The sequence below is a fragment of the Cucumis sativus genome, chromosome 5 (assembly GCF_000004075.3).
Source record: "Cucumis sativus cultivar 9930 chromosome 5, Cucumber_9930_V3, whole genome shotgun sequence".
Taxonomy (NCBI): domain Eukaryota; kingdom Viridiplantae; phylum Streptophyta; class Magnoliopsida; order Cucurbitales; family Cucurbitaceae; genus Cucumis; species Cucumis sativus.
In genome coordinates this window covers 17,830,694-17,851,152 of record NC_026659.2, presented here as the reverse complement: position 1 = coordinate 17,851,152, position 20,459 = coordinate 17,830,694, and the positions used below count along the sequence as shown (strand labels likewise).

Genomic DNA, 20,459 nt, shown 5'->3' with positions numbered 1-20,459 from the left:
TACTAGAAATTTTGTTCTTTCGTTTTTTTTTTTTTTTTAATATACTCATTTTCAACAGTTATTCTTGCTTTTATGTTAAAGATATTTATATGTCAAAAGCCATTTGTATGTCTCAAAAATTGTATCATCTCACCTTTGGTATGTTTCAAAAATTGTATGAAACTTAAGATTACCAACACTCATTCACACCAAGTTTTCATAAAAATGTATTTCGTGTGTTGGTGTAGTTTGATGCAACATAATTCTCATGTATATATGCAGATGGAGCTAGGGAGTCTTCAGATGGGTGAGAGAACTCTCTTTGGCCTTAGAATAAATAAAATCATCTTTTTATAGAGTTTTCTTTGGAATTTGTGAGCTTGGATTTATTTGGCCCATGAATTTGGCTCCTTAGATCCAACCATAAGAATTTGAGCTTTATTAACTAAATTAATTTTTTTTTGTTCTATCAAACTTTAGCTCTTTCTTGATATAAACTACAATTTGAATTTTAGTAAAATTTTCACTGCTTAATTTAAAGTTGAATTTGGAGTAAAATTGAACTTCTTTCCAGATATTCACGTTAAATTTGGAGAGTTTCCACAATTTAATTTGACTTGAGGATAAAAATCGATTTGAATTTTGAATAAAAATTGGAACATGATTAAATTTCAATTTGAGATAAACTTGAGATTTTATCCGTAATTTAATTTGATTTGAGGATAAAAAATTAGATTTGAATTTAGATTAAAACTCGAAAAAATGTCTCGATTTTAATTGGAGATAAGGAGAAAACCTCAATTTTAACCCTTCAAATTTGGATTATGTGATAAATTTTGTAATAGAACCAAACATCAATTTGTGATAATTTTGAAGTCTTATTCATAGTTAGGGTATGAACTTAAATTTTGACAATATCTTTTTTAGAAAAATCTGGAATATTGCCAGATCTTTGAAATATATTTTAGAGTTTATCTTTAATCTATTTTGATTTGAAGATAAAATCTCAATAGTTTGAACTTGAACAAAATTTAAGTTTTTAATCGTAAATTTGAAATTTAGATTATGGTTCCAATCTAAATTGACATAAATGGAAAATATTATCCATAATTTGATTTAGCTTGAATTTAAAAATCCAAGATTTAAATCTAATTTGGAATAAAATTTAAATGTAGTAGTCTTTTATCCCAAGCCAATTTTATTTAAATTTATAATAATAATAGCTGAATATATGAAATTAGATTTCAAGGGATTTATGTAGATTAAAGGGATTTTACTAAATCAATTAGGATCTTGAGTTAAACCTTTAAATAGGGGCATGACTCTTTGTCACGCTCCATCCTCAAGTCACTTAATGTAGGAAAGACTTGATCGTCTAGATATTTTACACAAGTCTCTCCGCGAGATATCTCGTAGATCCAATAAGTGAAATGGATGAACATCTAATTATAATGTGATTGAGATGAGAGCTTATTTACAAATAACAAAGGCTTCATTAATATTGGATTAAAAGTTCGTTAAGCATGAGTACAAGTCTAGTCAAACTTCAAAAGTACAACGTTTTAAGACAACCATTTGACTCTTTTTTGCCTAGCTCTACATGCTACCCGAATTGACAGTGGCCACTACCAAATGATGTATTCGCAAAGGGGCACGATAGGCAATCAAGACTGCAAGTTCAACACTAAATGTTCTTCGCTACTTGGGGGAAAGAAAACAAAACATTTGAAAGGTTAGACGAAAACGTCTAGTGAGTGAGATTCTTTATTAATAATTTTATAAATCAAATCTTTGTATTTAGGCATTATAATTATTTTGTCAAATCATGCGCTATAAACATTTTGCATTTCAATACTAGATTATTGAGTTCAAACAAGTCCTTTCAATAGTTAGTCAAATAACACAATTCAAATCTTATTATCAACATTTAGAAATCGCATGGGATATCACTTCCCTTTCTAAAATCAAGTTCAAGGCTTATACCACATGGAAACACATTCATTCTCATAATCTCATCAATGTATTGTAGAATTATTCTGCATATTAATTAAGTAAACCTTAAAAATGTGACAAATGGACTTAAACTTGTTTTTTACAACTTAGAAATTATTAAAATAAATAACTAATACAGGAAAACGAAAGATAGCTTACAAGTTATTACCTCATTTTTAAGAATTCAGTTCTCAAAATTTGGTCAAGGTGATGAAGTGAAGAGTTGTGGGTATTGAGATTTCATTATCTGCACAGTTTCCCACGTTGCCTCTTTTGTAGTATGGTTCCTCTAAAGAACTTTAACTAACGGTATGACTTTGTGAAGAATTTGTATTGGTTCCTCTTTGTAAGACAAATTCTCTTTCAAATGAACTGGTTGTACCTCAAGAATATGAGATGGATCACAAACGTACTTACGCAACATAGACACATGAAACACATCATGAATCCTGAAAAGTTCCATATGCAAGGTTAAACGATATGCCACAGGTCCAATACGTTCTAGTATCTCATAGGGTTCAATAAATCTTAGACTCAGCTTCCCTTTTCTGTCAAAACGAAACACATCTTTCCAAGGAGATAACTTTAGAATAACCTTGTCACCAACCTCAAATTCCAAGTCTTTCTGACGCATATTTACATAACTCTTTTGACGATCCTAAGCTGTTTTCAACTTCTCTCTAATAATTTTTACATTCTCTGAAGTGGCTTGTACTAATTCTGGCCCCACTAACTTTCTTTCTCCAACTTTATTCCAACACATTGAAGTTCTACAACGTCTACCAAATAAGGCTTCGTATGGTTCCATTCCAATACTTGAATGGAAACTATTATTATACACAAATTTCATTAATGGCAAGTGAGCATCCCAATTACCCTTGAATTGCAAAACATAAGCTCGAAGTATATCTTCCAAAGTCTTGATGGTTCTTTTTAACTAACCATCTATCTGAGAATGAAATGCGGTACTGAAATGTAACTTGGTACCCAAGGCTTGTTGTAAACTCGACCAAAACTTTGAGGTAAACCTGAAATCTCAATTGGACACAATAGATAGGGGAGCTCTATACGCACTTACAATATTATCAACATACAATTTGGCCTGCTTATCCAAGGTGAAAGTAACCTTGACTGGTAGAAATCTTGTTGTCTTTGTAAGTTTGCCAATTATCACCCAAATGTCATCATACCCACTGGTGTGTGGGGAAGTCCAAATAAAAAGTTCATGGTAGGCACTGCAAGTGGGTTTAGAAGTCCCACTGGTTCTGTCGTTCAGGTTTAACTTGCTAATAGATTAAATACTTAGCCACGTATTCTGCAATTTCAAGCTTCATATCTGGCTACCAGCAGTGTTTCTTCAAAGTTCTATACATTTTCGTACTACCAGGATGCATTGCATATGCAGAACTATGTGTTTCCTCTAAAATTTGATCTTTTATTGCTTGATCTCTATGTACACACAACTTATCATATTTAATTAAGGCATCATCACCCCTCAAGCTATAATTCATTCTTTAGTTTAGTTTTACCTCTTTTGCTAACTTTCTTATCATTTCATCTTCTATATGAGCTTGAATGATACAGTCTATCAAGGTAGGTCGTACTTGAAAATGTGCATTTAAAATTCCTAACCTGCCTACTATCGCAGTAGCTTCACCCATCTTCAATTATCTCAAAAGCGAAGAACTAACCGAATTTAGAGCAATGTTACAATGACTAGACTTACTGCTTAAGGCATCTTCCACCACATTAGCCTTACTAGGATGATAATCGATAGTGCAGTCGTAATCATTGATTAATTCTAACCATCTTCTCTGTCTTAGATTTAATTCTTTCTGATCAAATATGAACTTCAAACTTTTATGACTAGTTAATATATGACATCTCTCACCAAAAAGGTAATGCAACCAGATCTTTAATGTGAGGACCACTGCAAGCCACCACTTTTCCTTTTCGCATAAAGACACAACCCAAACCTTGATGAGAAGCATCACAGTAGATCTCGAATTTTATACTAAGAGTTGGAAGTGTTAATATTGGAGCTATTACAAATCTTTTCTTCAACTTTTGAAAACTATGTTCACAAGCATCCGTCCATTCAAAATTTACATTCTTCTAGGTTAGGTTGGTTTATGGAAGTGCCAAGTTTGAAAACCCTTCCACAAAACTGAAGGGATAAGAGCCCTAGTAGTGGAAAACTTATAGAGACCAAACCAAATTTAACTGAGAACCTAAAAATATCAGTACATTGACAAACAATTACATAAACTAATTTTCTTATAAGGCTAAGGTTAAGCAAAAAAAAATACAAAGAATTATAGAGAAGAGGAAGAAGACTTACTTTTGTTATCCCAGTCGGAGATCTCCCTATTCTCTGAGATGAGAGATGAGAGATCGGTTTGTGGAAACCATTGGAAGGAAATTTTTCTTCGAAGAGAATTGGCAATAACACACACAATTTCTTCAGCCTTCCTCTGACGTCTTGCGTAACCTCACTCTTCTTCTCCAGTCATGTTGTAAGTGAGAACTTAGAGTTTAAGTGTAGAGAACCCAGTTCCCATTCCCCCTAACTTGTAACAGCTGCCATTCTCTTTTTACTTTCCATTTTTGTATCCCTTTGTAATATATGTATTCATATTGTACAATGACCTACCTACATTCTTTGATATATTGCATCATTATACTATTTCAATCCATCATGTCTTCACTCTCCATCAATCAATGTATTATTTGTAATGTAGATGTGTGATAAGTTCTTGATAAGAGGTTTTGCCTACAAGTCTTATGGCGTTGGTTGAACTATTCTCATCGTCTGGCCATCGTAAGTCGCCAACTACCCAAGAGAAAAAGTAGCAAAGAACTAACTAAAGTACGCAAAGAAGAATTCTATCTTCCTTCGTGAGACAATTTTCAACATTTGTATCCCAAAAGGAGAACACGTGTGGACAGTGGGCACCAAGAAGTTGTTGTCCTTAATAGTGAAATCCTATACCATTTATAAGTGATGTTTTCTAGATATTTCTCACCTGATCATACTTAGTCATATGGATCTCGGAAGCCGACCATGTGTGACGTATAATGACTTTGAGAGAAGTAAAGTCTTAATCAGAAGTACGGTTTAGTAAGTTATATCGCATCAATGTTATCGCACTACTTAATTGCATGATAATGCATAGACATTTATTCCTTCATTTCTCTAATACAAGTTAGTTCGCATTGTCATTCCGCTATCTTACTCCCTCTTTACAGACTCTCGAGACTTAGTTTAATAGTTGAGTTTAGTCTAACATTTCTTACATTTGTTATTATTTAATTCTTTTATATTGCCTAGATAATAAGTAATTCCTAGAACTAATGTCTTGAATCAATTTCATGTGTTCGACCTTGGATCGTCTAGGAAAACCCACTGTTTTGCTTACACTTGGACAAATAGTGGGAAAACTTGTATTTAACAAGGACTCATTAATTACGCGATAAAGAAGTATATAGTGACTACTCCGCATGTAGTAATCACGACTAATGACTTATTGCATAGAATTAATTGTGTAATTAACCATCCCTGAGTCCGAACCAAACTCAATAGAACAGAGTTTCAACCACATATCACTAATTACTTGTCATATTTTCCATATTCGCAATATGCAAAAAAGAGGTGTCATGGGCTATTTTTTTCTAAATGTTTTTGTCATATAATGCAATTTTTCTTAATTAAATCAAACTAAACTATTAATTAATTAATTTTCTAATTAAATATCTTATATTTAATTTAATTCAAATTTAAATCATATTCTAATATAAATTTCTTTCATAACCTATAGTTTTAATGTGGATCATATACACATTAAATTTTAATCTATAGTTTTAATATGAATCTAATTCACATTAAATTAATATTTAAACTCATTCAAATATTTTTATCTCTTATAAATTAATTTTGAATCATATCCAAAATTAATATAATAAAATTTAATTAAAACATAAATTTTATATTATAATATATCACCATACATTATATTAATTTTCTGTGCAAATTTGAACATTTTAAATTACAACCAATATAAATAAATCTCATTACCCTTTACGAGCTAGAACCTAATAGACCTAAAAATTAGAAGCTACAAAGATATGAGATTAATTGACTAAACTCATTAACCACATTAATCGATATTTGTTAACTGTGTATGCACTCCACTAAAGACTCACAATTGAATTCTTCGTACTGTATATATATTTATGTATCCACAAATTTGGACCAATAACAGTAAGTTAGTCTTTCACAAGTGTTCATAACACCAGTTGGGTCAAATTACCGTTTTACCCTTGAGTTACTTCTAGTTCTTAAATATTAATGCTCCTCTAATGAACAACTTGTTTAGGGTCCAACCACTAAACAAAAACCCTTTTCGTGCCATTGAGAGAGTATGACCATTTGTTCAAGTCTTGAAGACACTATCTAAGAGAACATTCATGTACTTACTCTAAAGTTGGAAAAGAGTGAATTATATCGTCTGTGATTATGTTTCTAGCTCCTCACTCGGTCTTGTCCCCAAAATGATAAGCATATTGAGTCGGCAATCTGGTCACTCTCATCTATACAAATCAAAGGATGATTTATCGAGAACATGAGTTCATAATATACTAAAGATTAAGACTAAGTAGTGGTGGTCTCCGATTCGAGTTCATGAGGAGATATCTTGGTCCACATGCTCTACCAAAACCCACCATCTTCTTCTTCCTTCGTTAGCCTAGCACCTGCCACCATTAACCTTCTCTCCGTCGTCGTTCGCCGATTTCTCTTCTTGGCCTTGTCTGTTGGTGTTTAGATGAAGTCGTGTCGCCCACTCTATCGTTGTTGTCATGTCTCCATTCACTATCCAGCCAAGTCTATTGTCTTTGTCTTCAAGCCGAAACCCATATGAATCCTTTCATTTTGTGTTGCATGTCATGTCCGAGCCCTTCCACCTTCGCATGCCACCATCCGCACCAAGCTTCCTTTATTCAAGCTTTGTTTCACATGTTCGTAGACGAGCTAGTTCTCCTTTCATTCGAGCCATTTGAGCCGCCCATTAATCTTATCCAATCCTTGAGAATTCTATCTTTTTCCTTAAGCCATTTAAGCCACTTGTGGCCATTTTTTGGTGAGTTAGGTTGGGTTTTGGATATACCCATCAAGTAGTAACTTTTGTTCTAAATAATTTGATTTGGATTTAATTTGGAGTTTTTTCTTGAAGGTTCAATTAGCTAAATTGGAGGAATTAACCTATGAAATTTTTTCCAATCAATGTTGAATTGGTTTCAACCTTAACTTTGGGTAAGTTGATTTGAGAGGATTTTTGGGACAATATCAATTGATAATTTTATTAATTAAGCTATTGACTCTCCATTTACTGTTTAGAATTTTTTCATTGAAAATCTTTAACAGTCAGCTAGGGAATCTTTGTTAGCTAATCTCAAGTGAGAGATTTTACTAGTGGATCTTCAAATGAATAATTAAGGGTCTGCATGTGTTGATTGATTATGCATCGTTAGTGGCTAAAATGCATAGTTGACTTATGTAGATGTGGGTTGCTGTTACTTGTTGATTATGCATGATTTGTGGATTTCCTTGTTTTATGAACTATTATGACTGTTGATTAATGTCATGTTTATGTTGTTTGTTATATGCTTTCGGACTCTGATGTGTCTGTTAGCTTTGGCTGTTAGACTTTTATACCTTATCGGTATTGTGTTCCTACTTGTGGAGTCACTCGCACTACTGGAAGTGTTTCTATGGACTACTCCATGATTAGGGGTGTACCTACTGATCACATGCACACTTAGGGGTCAATTATACTATGTTCGTATGAGATCACTCGCACGAATGGGAATTGTACTTGCATGATTAGGGGTGTACATACGTATCCTACAATTAATTGCAGGACTAGGTGTGTTCCTACAGGATCACTTATACGATTAAGGGTATTCATACGATCTCACTTGTCTAGAGTCTTTTACTGGGATGGTTTTAAATACTCACTCTTTTCTATGTTTAATATTTTAGGCAAAAGGTTGAGGATATGAAAAGTTAGCGAGGGACCGGAAAGACTCGTGACATGCCATATGGAGACCTCATTTTGCTTCCGCCTTAACTTCATCAGTTTTCAGTATTTTTATTTTTAGACATCTTATTTAAAGTTTTGTCTTATTATTTATCTTTATTTCCTTTAAAAAGTGTTAGAACGTGCAGGTCATGTTTACTAGGTTTGCCAATTTTATGTCATTCAAATATTTAATTGTTATTAAATTTATAAGAATTTTAGTTTTCATTTTTTCAAGAAAGTGTCTTTTGTTGTTTGTTTGAGTAATGACCCAGATTAATTTAAGAGCTTGAATCGTTACGAGATCGATCGAGATTGACATAAAAAAATAAATTACATGTTTTCTAAAATGTTTCATTTTGAAATGTAAAAATGTAAAAAACCAAAATGTGTTATTTCTCCAAATTTCCCATCTATTCCCCTTTGAAAACGTTCACGGCCCGGACATGATCTGCGGCGGATGTGGCTTCAAACCCACGCAACTCCGATGCTCATCAGTGGCTCAAGCAAGAATATTCGATCACTCATAGTTTAAGGAGGTTTAATTTGCTAGTTTGAACCAATTCGATCACCTTTCACTGCGTTTTCTCTTATTTCGGTAAGTTCCATCTCTAACCCACTTTCAATCGACCTCTATTTTGCATTACCCACTACCTAAAGATATGAAATTTATAGGTTTAAAGCTAATTCGATCACCAACCAACCCAGTGTTTGAGTCGTTTTAGGTAAGACTAAGCGGGTAAGAATGCTCTGAACTTCTTTTGTACTCTTTTTTAGAACTCTTATGTTGTATTGTTGGACTGATATCGGACCTATTCAAACAGTTCTCAGCAAGTGCCTAAATCTCTTTTGGTAAGTTTTGAGTAGTAAAGTTTGGTTTAGGCCTTTTTGTAATCGATTTAAATGCTGTAAATTAGTTTAGTCTTGAAATTTCTGTAGCTCGGGTCTAAAATAGAGGGTTCAAATTGAGTTTTAAGGCTCTTAGAAAGTTAAGAACATCTGCCCTTGTAGTGTTAAACAAGCTGTTATGTTGAGATTTTGTGAAACTATATGAAAGTATGATACTCATGTCAAAATCAAGAACATTTATATGTGGTTGTTGGGCTGGAAACATGGTCTAGAAAGCAAAGTTTGAGTTTATGCTGTATGCATTAGTTTGTCCACTCTAGCGGCCTGGCCAAAGTTTGAGTTCAAAAACCATTTATCATTAGCTCTTTTTGGTGTACGATTTATTTCAAGTCATTTTCAATCTTCTTAAGTTGCACATGGTCATAGTTCTTCCATCTTAAATGTTGAAGATTGCAAACATCTTTATTTTATCACACCCTTTTATAGTTTATATGGTCTATTAGTCTCCTCTATTGTTTTTTGGGATGTTTTATATGAATGAGATGTTAGTCAATTGAAAGAGATCGATGTGTTGCAGTGTCAAATGCTTTAATCAAACGATGAATGCAACGTCCTTCCGCAAAATCGCCTTTCTGAATCAAACTCTAATCTCACTTCTCGATGGATGCAAATCAATGTTTGAACTCAAGAGAATCCATGCTCTACTTTTCACTTTAGGCATCTCGCAAGACGAAACAATCAAATCCAAACTTCTCTTATTCTCTGCACTCTCCCCTGCTAGGGATCTTGATTACTCGTATAAGCTGATATTGAATGTTCCCAACCCTACAACCTTCAATTGGAACACTCTCATAAGGGCGTTCTCAAATACCAAAAACCCAAATCCTTCGATCACCGTCTTCATCAAAATGCTGCAAAATGGGGTCTCTCCAGATTATTTGACATACCCTTTTCTGGTGAAGGCGACTTCCAAATTGCTGAATCAGGAGCTTGGGATGGCAGTGCATGTTCATATTGTGAAGTCTGGACATGAGATTGACAAATTCATACAGAATTCATTGATTCACATGTATGCCTCTTGTAGAGATATTGCATCTGCACGCAAGGTGTTTGATGAAATGCCAAGGAAGAATTTGGTGACTTGGAATGCCATGTTGGATGGGTATGCCAAATGTGGGGATTTGAATATGGCTAGGGAGGTGTTTAATTTAATGCCCGAGAAGGATGTTGTGTCATGGAGCTCTTTGATTGATGGGTACGTTAAAGGCAGGGTATATGGGGAGGCCATGGCCCTTTTTGAGCGCATGAGCTTTGATGGACCCATGGCAAATGAGGTGACTTTGGTGAGTGCTTTGTGTGCTTGTGCCCATTTAGGTGCACTTGAACATGGGAGGATGATGCACCGTTATATAGTTGAGAATGAGTTGCCGTTGACAATTGTGCTGCAGACATCTCTAGTGGACATGTATGCCAAATGTGGCGCAATACATGAAGCTTTGACCGTGTTTCGTGCATGTTCACTACAAGAGGCTGATGTTCTAATCTGGAATGCTATAATTGGAGGTTTGGCAACACATGGGTTGATTAAAGAGGCAATGAACTTGTTTTGTGAGATGAAAATGGTTGGGATTGTGCCAGATGAGATCACATACTTGTGCTTGTTAAGTTGTTGTGCTCATGGGGGACTGGTGGAAGAGGCTTGGTATTTCTTTGACTGCCTTCGTAAACATGGTATGATTCCAAAGGTTGAGCATTATGCTTGTATGGTAGATGCCTTATCAAGAGCTGGTCAGGTATCAGAGGCGTACCAATTCTTGTGTCAAATGCCCGTCCAACCAACATCTTCCATGTTAGGCGCGCTCCTTAGTGGCTGCATGAAACATGGCAAGCTGGACATTGCAAAAGTAGTAGGAAGGAGGCTTGTTGAGTTAGATCCAAATCATGATGGTAGATATGTTGGCTTATCCAACATATATGCTGCTGATAAGCGTTGGGATGATGCCAAAAATATTAGAGAAGCTATGGAAAGGAAAGGAGTGAAAAAGTCTCCCGGTTTTAGTTTCATTGAAGTATATGGAGTCCTTCATCGATTCATGGCCCATGATAAAACACATGGCGACTGTGAGCAGATTTTTATGATGCTGAATTTAATTGTAGATCAAATGAAACCCATTGAAGATTACGTACATCAAGAGTGTTGTTTCTATGACATCATGAACGTCTCCTGATTCTTTTAACATGCCAATTACACACATTTACTCGAGAAAAACCAATTTTAGACTCCTTTGAATTCGTAGGGTTGTATGCTGTACTTATTTGTGTTATGCATATGATTTCTCACATGCACCGTGGTGGATATATTGCTTCAAAGCCTTTTTTCCCAAGTCAAAGTGTTAGAAGTTAAAATCCCCGGGAGAAAAAAGAGGTCTTAGAAGTTAAAATTTATATTTTTATCGTTGTAAGTCTGGGTTTAGTAAAATTTAATGATAGTAGAGGTAGTGGAGGATGACCAACCATAAACAATGGAACATGGCGACTCTGTTTGCAGTTTGACAATCTCCTTGATGAAGATACTTCTTATCCCTGTTGTGTAATGACCCACCTAGTGTTCCCTTCCAAAGCATTTTGTCAGTTTCTGCATACAAGGTTTATGTTTAAATTAGAATGCGCTTACTTTTCGAGGATAGTTTTATGTACTTGGATTGCACTTGTGTTCTTTTGTCTTGTTTGCTTGTTTTATTGGATTTTGACCGTTATCTTCTTTTCATTATTTCAACGAAAAGCTTCATTTCCTCAAAAAGAACTTGTTATGTAAGTGATGAGGATGACTATTATGAATTTGACAATGCTCAAGAGGAGGCACGAGAAAGATGAACCTTTAGGCATCTTCTTTAGCTTTTTCTCTTTTTGGATTGTGTTAGTTTGAGGATTCTCTCTTAAGTTGACGTTTTGTTTTAAGTTGAAGCTTCACTAGTGGGTTGTCTTTTGGGTTTGATGGCTGTAAATGTAGGCTTGAGTTACTTTAGGTTGAGACTTTCATTGAGGTCCATTGTCAGTTCCGTCAAACTACTATTTTTATTTTAGGGTAATTTTGAATCTAAGAAATTATCTGATTTCTAGTTTGACTAAGCCAAAAAAAGCATACTTTTATCCCTTTACTTCTGTTTTTATTTGAGGTTAACTTAGAATTTTTTGATATAATTAAAAAATAAATCATGATGCCACCTCTAAGGTATGGTTTTTGTCTGCCCCATTGGATTGCTGCCGCTGTTTTGATGCAGCAAATTTCTAACTACTAGCAAGTAGCAACCTGAGAGAGAGCAGAGCAAAGCTTCTTAGATTGTTTTTTCTAAGGTATGATTTTCTTTAACAAAAGTACATTATAACTTTAATTTAATTGGGATTTTGGAAACTGACTAATTGATCGTTGCAATTTTAAGAGGAAATGATGAAGAAAACCAGCAGGAAAGGGAAGGGAGGCCGAGCTTGTGTTGTTGTTCTTGGTGATCTTGGTCGAAGTCCTCGTATGCAGTATCATGCTCTTTCTCTTGCCCGCCAGGTATGATTTGATCATTTTTCCAATTGAACCTTGATTAGTGGAACGAATGTTCAGTTTAGCTTCTCATTGTTGGCATCTGTGAATCTAAAGATACCTTAAAAATTTTCTTGATTTTACTGGACTTTGAAGTTTGAGATGGCATAACATCGAATTCTATTGAAAAAAGCTTTTTGCAGTTCCACTCCTTATTGTTATTCATATCAACTGATGTTCTTTTTTGCCTCTCTCCTTTTGACCTTGGGCGTTCATGCTTATTTGGATTGTTGCGTTGCCTCATATTTATATTTATAAATCTTTGATTTCTCAATTATATGCCTTCGATGAATTTTGTAAGCTAAACACATGAATTATAATTTTCTCCATGTAGTGGTCTGATGGTTTGCATAACTTACCTCTTCAACTCTGATTGATATTTGGTCCTTTTGATTGATATTATAGGCAAATTTGGAGGTGGACATTGTTGCTTATGGAGGTTCGTATGCTTTCTAATACAATAGGTTAATCTAGAATGTTTTGTTCACGTCTTTATGTTTTTTGTATTTTCACACTTCCATGTTATTAGGGAGCATTTTTCTTCCTTCTTTATCTTGTTCTGCTTTTAGGTAATTTTCCCATATTATCACTCAACTTTCTCGAGAAACATTTTCATTTGCAGTTGTTTTGATCTAGTGGATTCAAGATGTTATCTACAAGACTACTATTTTTAAGATTATTTATTACAACTTCTGATTACGAGTCTTCAATTCATCTTTAAGTTTTATTATTTTATCATGTTTATAGGATGCTAATTTTGAATTTGGATGCTAAATAGGCTCTCAGCCCCACTCTGCACTTCTAGAGCACAGATCTATTCATATTCATACCATGGTACGTGCGCAGAAGTGTTTATTGTTTTGTTTCTTCTTTCCTTCTTTCTACTCTACTGGACTTCCTCAAATTTCTCTCGTTGTACATCACAGACACCGTGGCCAAAATTCCTTCAAAATCTGCCGTGGATATTCCGACCTGTAACACTACTGGTCAAGCCACTTGTTCAGTTTCTTATGCTTCTTTGGTTCCTTGTTAGAATTTGTTCACCTGCCTTCTTCATTGTGCAGGTAAATAAATAGTTAAAGTTATCATGTATCTTCATGATTGCATCATATTTGAACAAATTCACATCACATGCTATATTCTTTTCTTTGGTTTCTGGGCATCGAGATGTCTCTTGGTTTTTTTTGAACGGTATGTAGTTTTCTAAAGGAATGAGGTAGGGAGTTTCTTGATGGTAAATGTCACACCCTTCCCCAATTCGCCTACTTGAACCGTGAGAGGATGCTACGGGCGAGAGAAGTGCCAATGTCCCTATGCAGTGTTACACTTACGCCTAATAAAACTCACATACAATGCAGAGGACAAACCTCTCAAACAAGTTCTTAATTTAAAAAAATTGAAAGAACAACAATGTATGAAGAATCTAAATTTAATCTTAGTTGGATCCCCTTCCTTTAGTGGGGTCTTTTTTATTGGGCTTGTTATTATTTTTTTTTTTTTTGTATATCCTTGTATTCTTTCATTTTTTTTCCCACTGAAAGGTGTTTCTATTAAAAAAAAAAAAGTCAAACTTTTATTAATTTTTCAACGCCTAGTACAAACATGAATACCGAGCACTTTGCTCAACCTCCACCAAAACTAAATACAATTCTCACACCCTATTCCCCTAAATGTGCAATGGATACTATTCATTACAAACTGGCTATGAATGTCCAGACTATGCTCATAACTAAGGGGTAAGGATGCAACTCTTATACGCGGTGAAGGCTGACAACAACTTCCGTTGGGCATCTGAAACTCTTAGCTATCTGGAGAAAAAAACATTTTAAAAACGTCAGCCAAAAGCTCAGTGTCAATTTCAACACAACACTTCTCAACGCATCTACCATTTTTTATTCACAACCAAAACTTCACAAGACAACCCCAAAAACTTTCCTGGGACGGATAGCTTCAACGTATCCATGTTCTGAATGTGGACACTGATGGAGCCCCAAAATTGTAATAGAACTCAGATCTGTACCACTCTAACACTGCTTTGTATAGGCTTATGACAGCCATGATCATCTTCTCCGAATATCGGTGAGTTTGTGTATTTGAAAATACCAATCTGCTCTAAATAGCTAGGAATCGGTATCAGTTCCACTAAGTACTGGCATCTCTACCTTCTTAAACTTGCTTCGATCACTCAGATTATCTTCGATTTCGATTTCGTCCTTTGCTTCTGATTTCATTCATTGGAGTACTTCTTTCTTCCATCGCTTTTGTCATCGCTGATCCTTGACTTGCAAATCTTGTTATTCCTTTGCTCATCTCTGACTTATCCTTTGCTGTGTTTTTGACGTACTTCAACAACAGTTGTTGTTTCTCGGCTTGTATTTCTAATCTCTCAATACTTTCTGCTAAGGACATGAGGTTTTCTTATATGGCTGGTTACTTGTGTAGTTCCGTTTGAATTCCTGAGATTTCTTGGTCGAATGTCTCCAATTTTTCTTCAATTCACTTCTGTGCCATCCTCTTTCGATTTCCCAGGGAAAAGAGCTCTGATACCAATATGATGGAGCCCTGAAATTGTAATAGAACTTAGAGATATAATGTTCTTATTCAAGAGTAAAGAAGAATGAAATACAAGATCGAATTGATGAAGAAATCAAATAAAAAATCTAAGAATTGGAAATTCAAAGATACTCTTCTCACTCTCTGTTATCCTTTCTCTCAAGGATGAAACAGAATTCACACAAAAATGCACCCCCCTTTCCCTCCTACTGAAATTCTACTTATAGCAGACACAAAGACTCTAACTGTCTTGAGTCCCACTATGGTCCCTCCTCTCATTGTCTAAATTTCCTTTCACACGTGCTATTCCTTTCTTTCTCTTTCTGCTGTATTGCAGAATAATTGGTGGTCTAACAGACACTTACTCAACACTCCCAGCCACTGAGGTGGACAATCTCAACACACTTAGGCGTTGAAGTGGATAGCACCCACACTTTCAGTTGCCTTGGCGGACATATCTCACCTTGTTTTTCTAGCAAAGGTGGACGCACTCAACACCTTGTGGCCAGTCATACGTGCTCGCAAAGCTTGACCTATCATTTCGGGTACCAGATCCAATGATTTGAAAACCATTTCTTAATAATCATTTGACTATAAACATTCAAGTATAATCGCTATTTAAAACATTTGAAAGAACACTTAAACGCACACATTTTAATTCATAGCTTTTCAGAAACCAAATTTGCTTTTACATTTACCATAACTTTACAATACAAAGCTTTGAAATCATATATTAAAACTAAACAACATTTCAAGCAAACTTTGGTGTAGGAAGGGTCATTCACAAATCACGACCAACAAGTCCAACAAAGCATAAATTCTATTTAGTGTCCTTCGCCTTTTTCTCCATAGATTTCTTTCCAGACACACCTGTTCCTTCTGCGTCCAATTTTCTTTATTCGAAATTTTCCTGCTTCAAAACACAACACCTAGTTTCACTGCCTTCAAAACTTCGCCTAACTTTACCTTCTCATCAAACCGCCTTTATTCAATTTCACCGCCTCCCCCTTTTGACTCTTTCAACGCGAACGCGGATGTTACAGTAAAAGCATATGATTTTGCCATTTTGCTATGAATAAAAATTTGAAATTTACCATTCATATGAATAAGCCATTCATAGAATGATATTTTGATTGATTTCCTCTTTTTTATTCTAGCATAATTTGCTTCCAGTTGTTGTAATAAAGTTTCTTGCTACAACTCCAGACTCGGGCCATTTGCCTGCAAATAAGCAGATTATTGTTTATCTGGTTTCCTCTTTTACACTTCGATATTTTGAGGAAACATTGACCGACTGTGTTCACTAGGGTGTACAATCATATTTTACAAGTATTATTTTTATGTTTCAGAAGTTGTACTTCACACATGAATCTTGGTGAAAGGCATTTATGTTAGCATCTGCTTTTCCATTGTGTTTATTGAGATTTATTATTTATTTTCAATTTGTACTATAATCCCTGAGTTCTTCTTTACCAGAATCCTCCTTCTGTTCCAACGTTAATTGCTGTAAAATGGGTTAGCGTTCTAAAGCGGTCTGCATTTATCATTGATTGGCATAATTTTGGCCATACTTTGCTTGCCCTATCCCTAGGAAGAAACAGCAGTTTTGTTGCTGTATACCGTTGGTAATGAATATGTTTTCCCTGCTCTCTTTTGTCCATTCAGTGTGTGACTGATTTATTCTTGGCTAATTATGATTATCATGCTTAGGATTGAAAAGTATTTTGGGAAGATGGCAGATGACTCCTTTTGTGTCACGAAGGCAATGCAACATGAATTGGCTGAAAACTGGGATATAAAGTAAGAGGATGGGACTGCTGGGTGGATAGCAACAGTCATATTTCATCTAATAGAACCACATGAGAATGAGAATTTACTCGAGTATTATAAATAATTATTTCATTTTTCTTCTTTTTTTACCACCCTTTTTTCTTTATGTAGAGCCACTGTTTTCTATGATCAACCTCCAGAGTTTTTCCACGTTGCTTCACTTCTGGAAAAACATGAGGTAAGTTTTGTTTGTATTTATTGTTTCATTCTCTGTTTAGATATATAAACTAAGTATGTTGTTCGTTTTAGTTGTTTTATAGGCTACATAGTAATATTATTCAACCTCTTGGTCTTCAAGATTGTGTTAGCTATGGTAAGATTTACATTTTAATATGTGTGTTGGAGATTTAGGATGTAACATTTTCTTGTTCAACAAAAAACTTAATAATCAAAATAATGTATGAGAAATTTGAATTTACTATGTTCATTCAAGTTAACACTATAGTTAGTAGGTGCAGGAATGTTAGGTCATGAGCATCAGGAGACTTTTTCAACTCGCCTGGTGGGCAAGGATATTTTTTTGAAGCAAAACAGACCTGCAGTTGTTGTGAGCAGCACAAGCTGGTTAGGTTTTAAGTTTGACCCAATTTAGTAATGATTCTTGAAAAAAATGATTTCTTACCCTTTTTTTCTCGGAGGTTCTTCTATGATTGCACTTTCAATACTCTTTCTAGGTGTTTTTTGGCTGTTTGATTGCTAAAGTGAATATGATAGTTTATATTAACCTGTTGGGATATTGAGATCTTCAGATTTTTTAAAAATGGCCATTTAGTTGTTTAGAATCATGGGACGGATAGCTATAAAATTGACATCTAAATGCTTATATTCGGTCTGCACATTGGTTTCGCTCCCAAGCGTGACATCCATAGATTCCTGGCTTTGCATAAATAGTTTTAAACCTTGGTAAAGAAGAGTGTTCAAACAGAACTCAAAAGGAAAAAAGTTGAATATTTCTAATGGTAACATTCAATTGAAAAGTTTGGGACTTTTTTTTCCCCTGAAACAAGTGTATTGGTGATTTCCTTTCAAACCTTGAGATTGCTGCCTTGACTTCCTGTGATGTCTTTTCAGGACACCAGATGAAGATTTTAATATCCTTTTAGAAGCTGCAGTCATGTATGATAGGCGTGTTGCTGCCCTCCTAAATGAGGATGATTCAATTCCTGACGAATTTGTCTGGAAAGAAATCTATGATGAAAAGCAATGTTTATTCCCTCGGCTATTATTCATCATTACTGGTAAATAGCTTTTCACCTACTGAAATATCTGCTTCCAATTGGGCTTTTCTAAATTAGCGACTGTCTATAAAGGTAAAGGGCCTGACAAACAAGAGTATGAAGATAAGATCAGTAAATTACACCTTAAGCGTGTGGCATTTCGTACAATGTGGCTGTCTGCAGAGGATTACCCATTACTTCTTGGTAGTTTGTAACAACCTAAGGTTTATACATCCCCATTTTATCTTTCTGACAAGACTAATAACAATATACATGGGTATCTATAATTTGCACAGGATCAGCAGATCTTGGTGTTTGTTTGCATACTTCTTCATCAGGCTTAGACCTTCCGATGAAGGTATATAATAATTCTTTAGTTGAATCTTAGTATCATGGAAGAAAATAATTTTCTGCCTTAGGCTTACTCCTGAAGGTGATCAATGTGCCATCTTGATTAATAGGTTGTCGATATGTTTGGTTGTGGACTTCCTGTCTGTGCAGTTTCCTACTCTTGGTAAACTCTTTTCCACATCTTTTGCCATTGTTCAATTTATCATACATTTTCAAGGCATTTAACTTGTGATTTGTTTCAATTCTACATTTTTGTTTTCTTTCTCTTAGCATCAACGAACTTGTGAAAGTAGGGAAAAACGGTCTCCTCTTTTCATCATCGTCAGAACTAGCAGATGAACTATTGGTAAGTTTTTTCGTTGAACAGGATGTTGAATAGGATTGCAGGGTAATTGCTTATGTCCAATGTGATTCTCTTTTGAGTTAAAAATTTGAAAATTAATGAATGCTGTTAAAATATCATCATTATTTGTATGAAATGGAATGAATGTAATAACAATATAAGTATTCAACCTTAAACCCATGTGTGTTTTTTGATTAATTTTTTTAAAAAACCAGATCCTATAGAAATCTCTGGAGTTGCAATAAACTGGAAATAAATATGATAGTAGCTTGTTTTCCATCTTTTTTTGTTTACTAGATCGGCGCTCTCAATTTATTTATTGTGATTTGTATAGATGCTTTTCAGAGGATTTCCCAATGAATGCAATGATTTGCACTCACTAAAAAAGAGCACAGTAGAAATGGGTTCTCGTAGGTGGTCTACTGAGTGGGAGGAGCATGCTAAACCCTTAATATCTCAGGTAAGCTCTCCAAGTTTCATCTATGACGTCAGAGTCAGCAGTATGCATTCTGAGTATTGTGTTTCATGTTTCTTCCAGCACCATGATTTCAGTCCTTCCTTCTATGCCTTGGACATTTATTTTTGTTGTATTTTATTAGTGCAACATTATAGTTGTGCTCAATGTACGTTGACTGCTCCTTGTCATAGTGAAGTTTGGATTGTTCTGTAAACAAGCACAATATAACAAAGAGAAAGGAGAGGAAGTCATAATGTTAATAGCTTGGATATAGAAGTTTTCAGTTTAGTTTTATTCAGATTCTTCCCTGTTTGTTGATGATTGTGCAATTTTGCTAAAATATTGTATCAAAGTAGTTGCACAGTTTCTTGTACTTGTTGTACTTTGAATGTGTTGCCTAAGCAAGAGGACGACGTTTGCAGGTTATAACTCAATACCAGGATTAATTTATTGTTACATCTGGACACATGAAGGCTCCCATCATGCAGACTTGGGCTTCTCTTTATTTTTCTCCTCACAGACCTTTGATTTCTTCAAAGGTTTGATGGGTAATTGTGAGTGCTCTTTCCTTTGTAATTATGGTTTTGTTTTATTTCATTAACATAAAAGGATGTAATCTTGTGCCTTACAATACATGATGAACATATAAAAAATTTGACAAGTAAAATTATTGTTGTGACAAAATCATCTGGACGAGATTTAGAAGTGCTTGTCACCCTAATTGAAGTTAGTGCTGTTCAAAGAGAAGGATGGAAGTGATCCTTTTCGTTGCCTCATCTGGACTATTTTTTTCTGATTTAAGTTTTTAGGAAAACAAATAAGAAATAATAGCAAATTATCAGTTTTACTTTGGAAAAATAACAAAAATAATTTTAAATTATTAGAATAGCAAAACATAGAAATTAGAAAAATAAATAAATAAAATAATCTCTTAAATGCCCTTACTCAATCTGAAAAATACAATTGTTCACATAAATCTCAAATACAATGTAATTGAAATAACATAAATGTAATTGAAATAACATATGCTGCATAAAAATTGTTAAAAATTTTCTCCAAACATAAAGATTTGACTTGCCATTAATGAAAAAGTTTCACCTCATGCTTCAAAATTTAAAATCAATGTAAGTGATTACTTCTTTTCATGGACTTTGGCTGCTCATCCCCTTGCCTTAACCTTAAAGAAAACTATTTGAAATCTTTCATCTTCTTACAAATC

General features: G+C 34.6%; 2 protein-coding genes across 8 annotated transcripts; both read left to right on the top strand.

The window, feature by feature from the left end:
• The first annotated feature begins 8,558 nt into the window (after nt 1-8,558).
• On the top strand, nt 8,559-11,658 carry LOC116401622 (pentatricopeptide repeat-containing protein At5g08305). Of its 4 annotated transcripts, XM_011656888.2 has the most exons (4): nt 8,610-8,646; nt 8,724-8,787; nt 8,873-8,900; nt 9,475-11,658. In XM_011656888.2, the coding sequence occupies exon 4, from the start codon at nt 9,497-9,499 to the stop codon at nt 11,123-11,125; it is 1,629 nt and encodes a 542-aa protein (XP_011655190.1). In that variant the 5' UTR covers nt 8,610-8,646; nt 8,724-8,787; nt 8,873-8,900; nt 9,475-9,496; the 3' UTR covers nt 11,126-11,658. The 4 variants fall into 4 exon arrangements, with proteins under 4 accessions (XP_011655191.1, XP_011655189.1, XP_011655190.1 ...); XM_011656889.2 differs by lacking the exon at nt 8,873-8,900 and having other exon boundaries at nt 8,559-8,646; nt 8,724-8,773; XM_011656887.2 differs by lacking the exon at nt 8,873-8,900 and having other exon boundaries at nt 8,578-8,646.
• Nucleotides 8,572-19,966, top strand: LOC101218297 (UDP-glycosyltransferase TURAN). 4 transcript variants are annotated; one of them, XM_011656896.2, is made up of 19 exons: nt 8,572-8,646; nt 8,724-8,787; nt 12,179-12,251; nt 12,338-12,456; nt 12,895-12,928; nt 13,268-13,323; nt 13,416-13,553; nt 16,519-16,667; nt 16,753-16,842; nt 16,984-17,050; nt 17,122-17,185; nt 17,331-17,436; nt 17,944-18,110; nt 18,183-18,293; nt 18,386-18,447; nt 18,551-18,603; nt 18,711-18,786; nt 19,118-19,243; nt 19,663-19,936. In XM_011656896.2, the coding sequence occupies exons 4-19, from the start codon at nt 12,343-12,345 to the stop codon at nt 19,684-19,686; spliced, it is 1,437 nt and encodes a 478-aa protein (XP_011655198.1). In that variant the 5' UTR covers nt 8,572-8,646; nt 8,724-8,787; nt 12,179-12,251; nt 12,338-12,342; the 3' UTR covers nt 19,687-19,936. The 4 variants fall into 4 exon arrangements, with proteins under 4 accessions (XP_011655198.1, XP_011655196.1, XP_031741413.1 ...); XM_011656894.2 differs by having other exon boundaries at nt 17,325-17,436; XM_031885553.1 differs by lacking the exons at nt 8,572-8,646; nt 8,724-8,787 and having other exon boundaries at nt 12,160-12,251; nt 17,322-17,436; nt 19,663-19,966.
• Nucleotides 19,967-20,459: the final 493 nt, after the last annotated feature.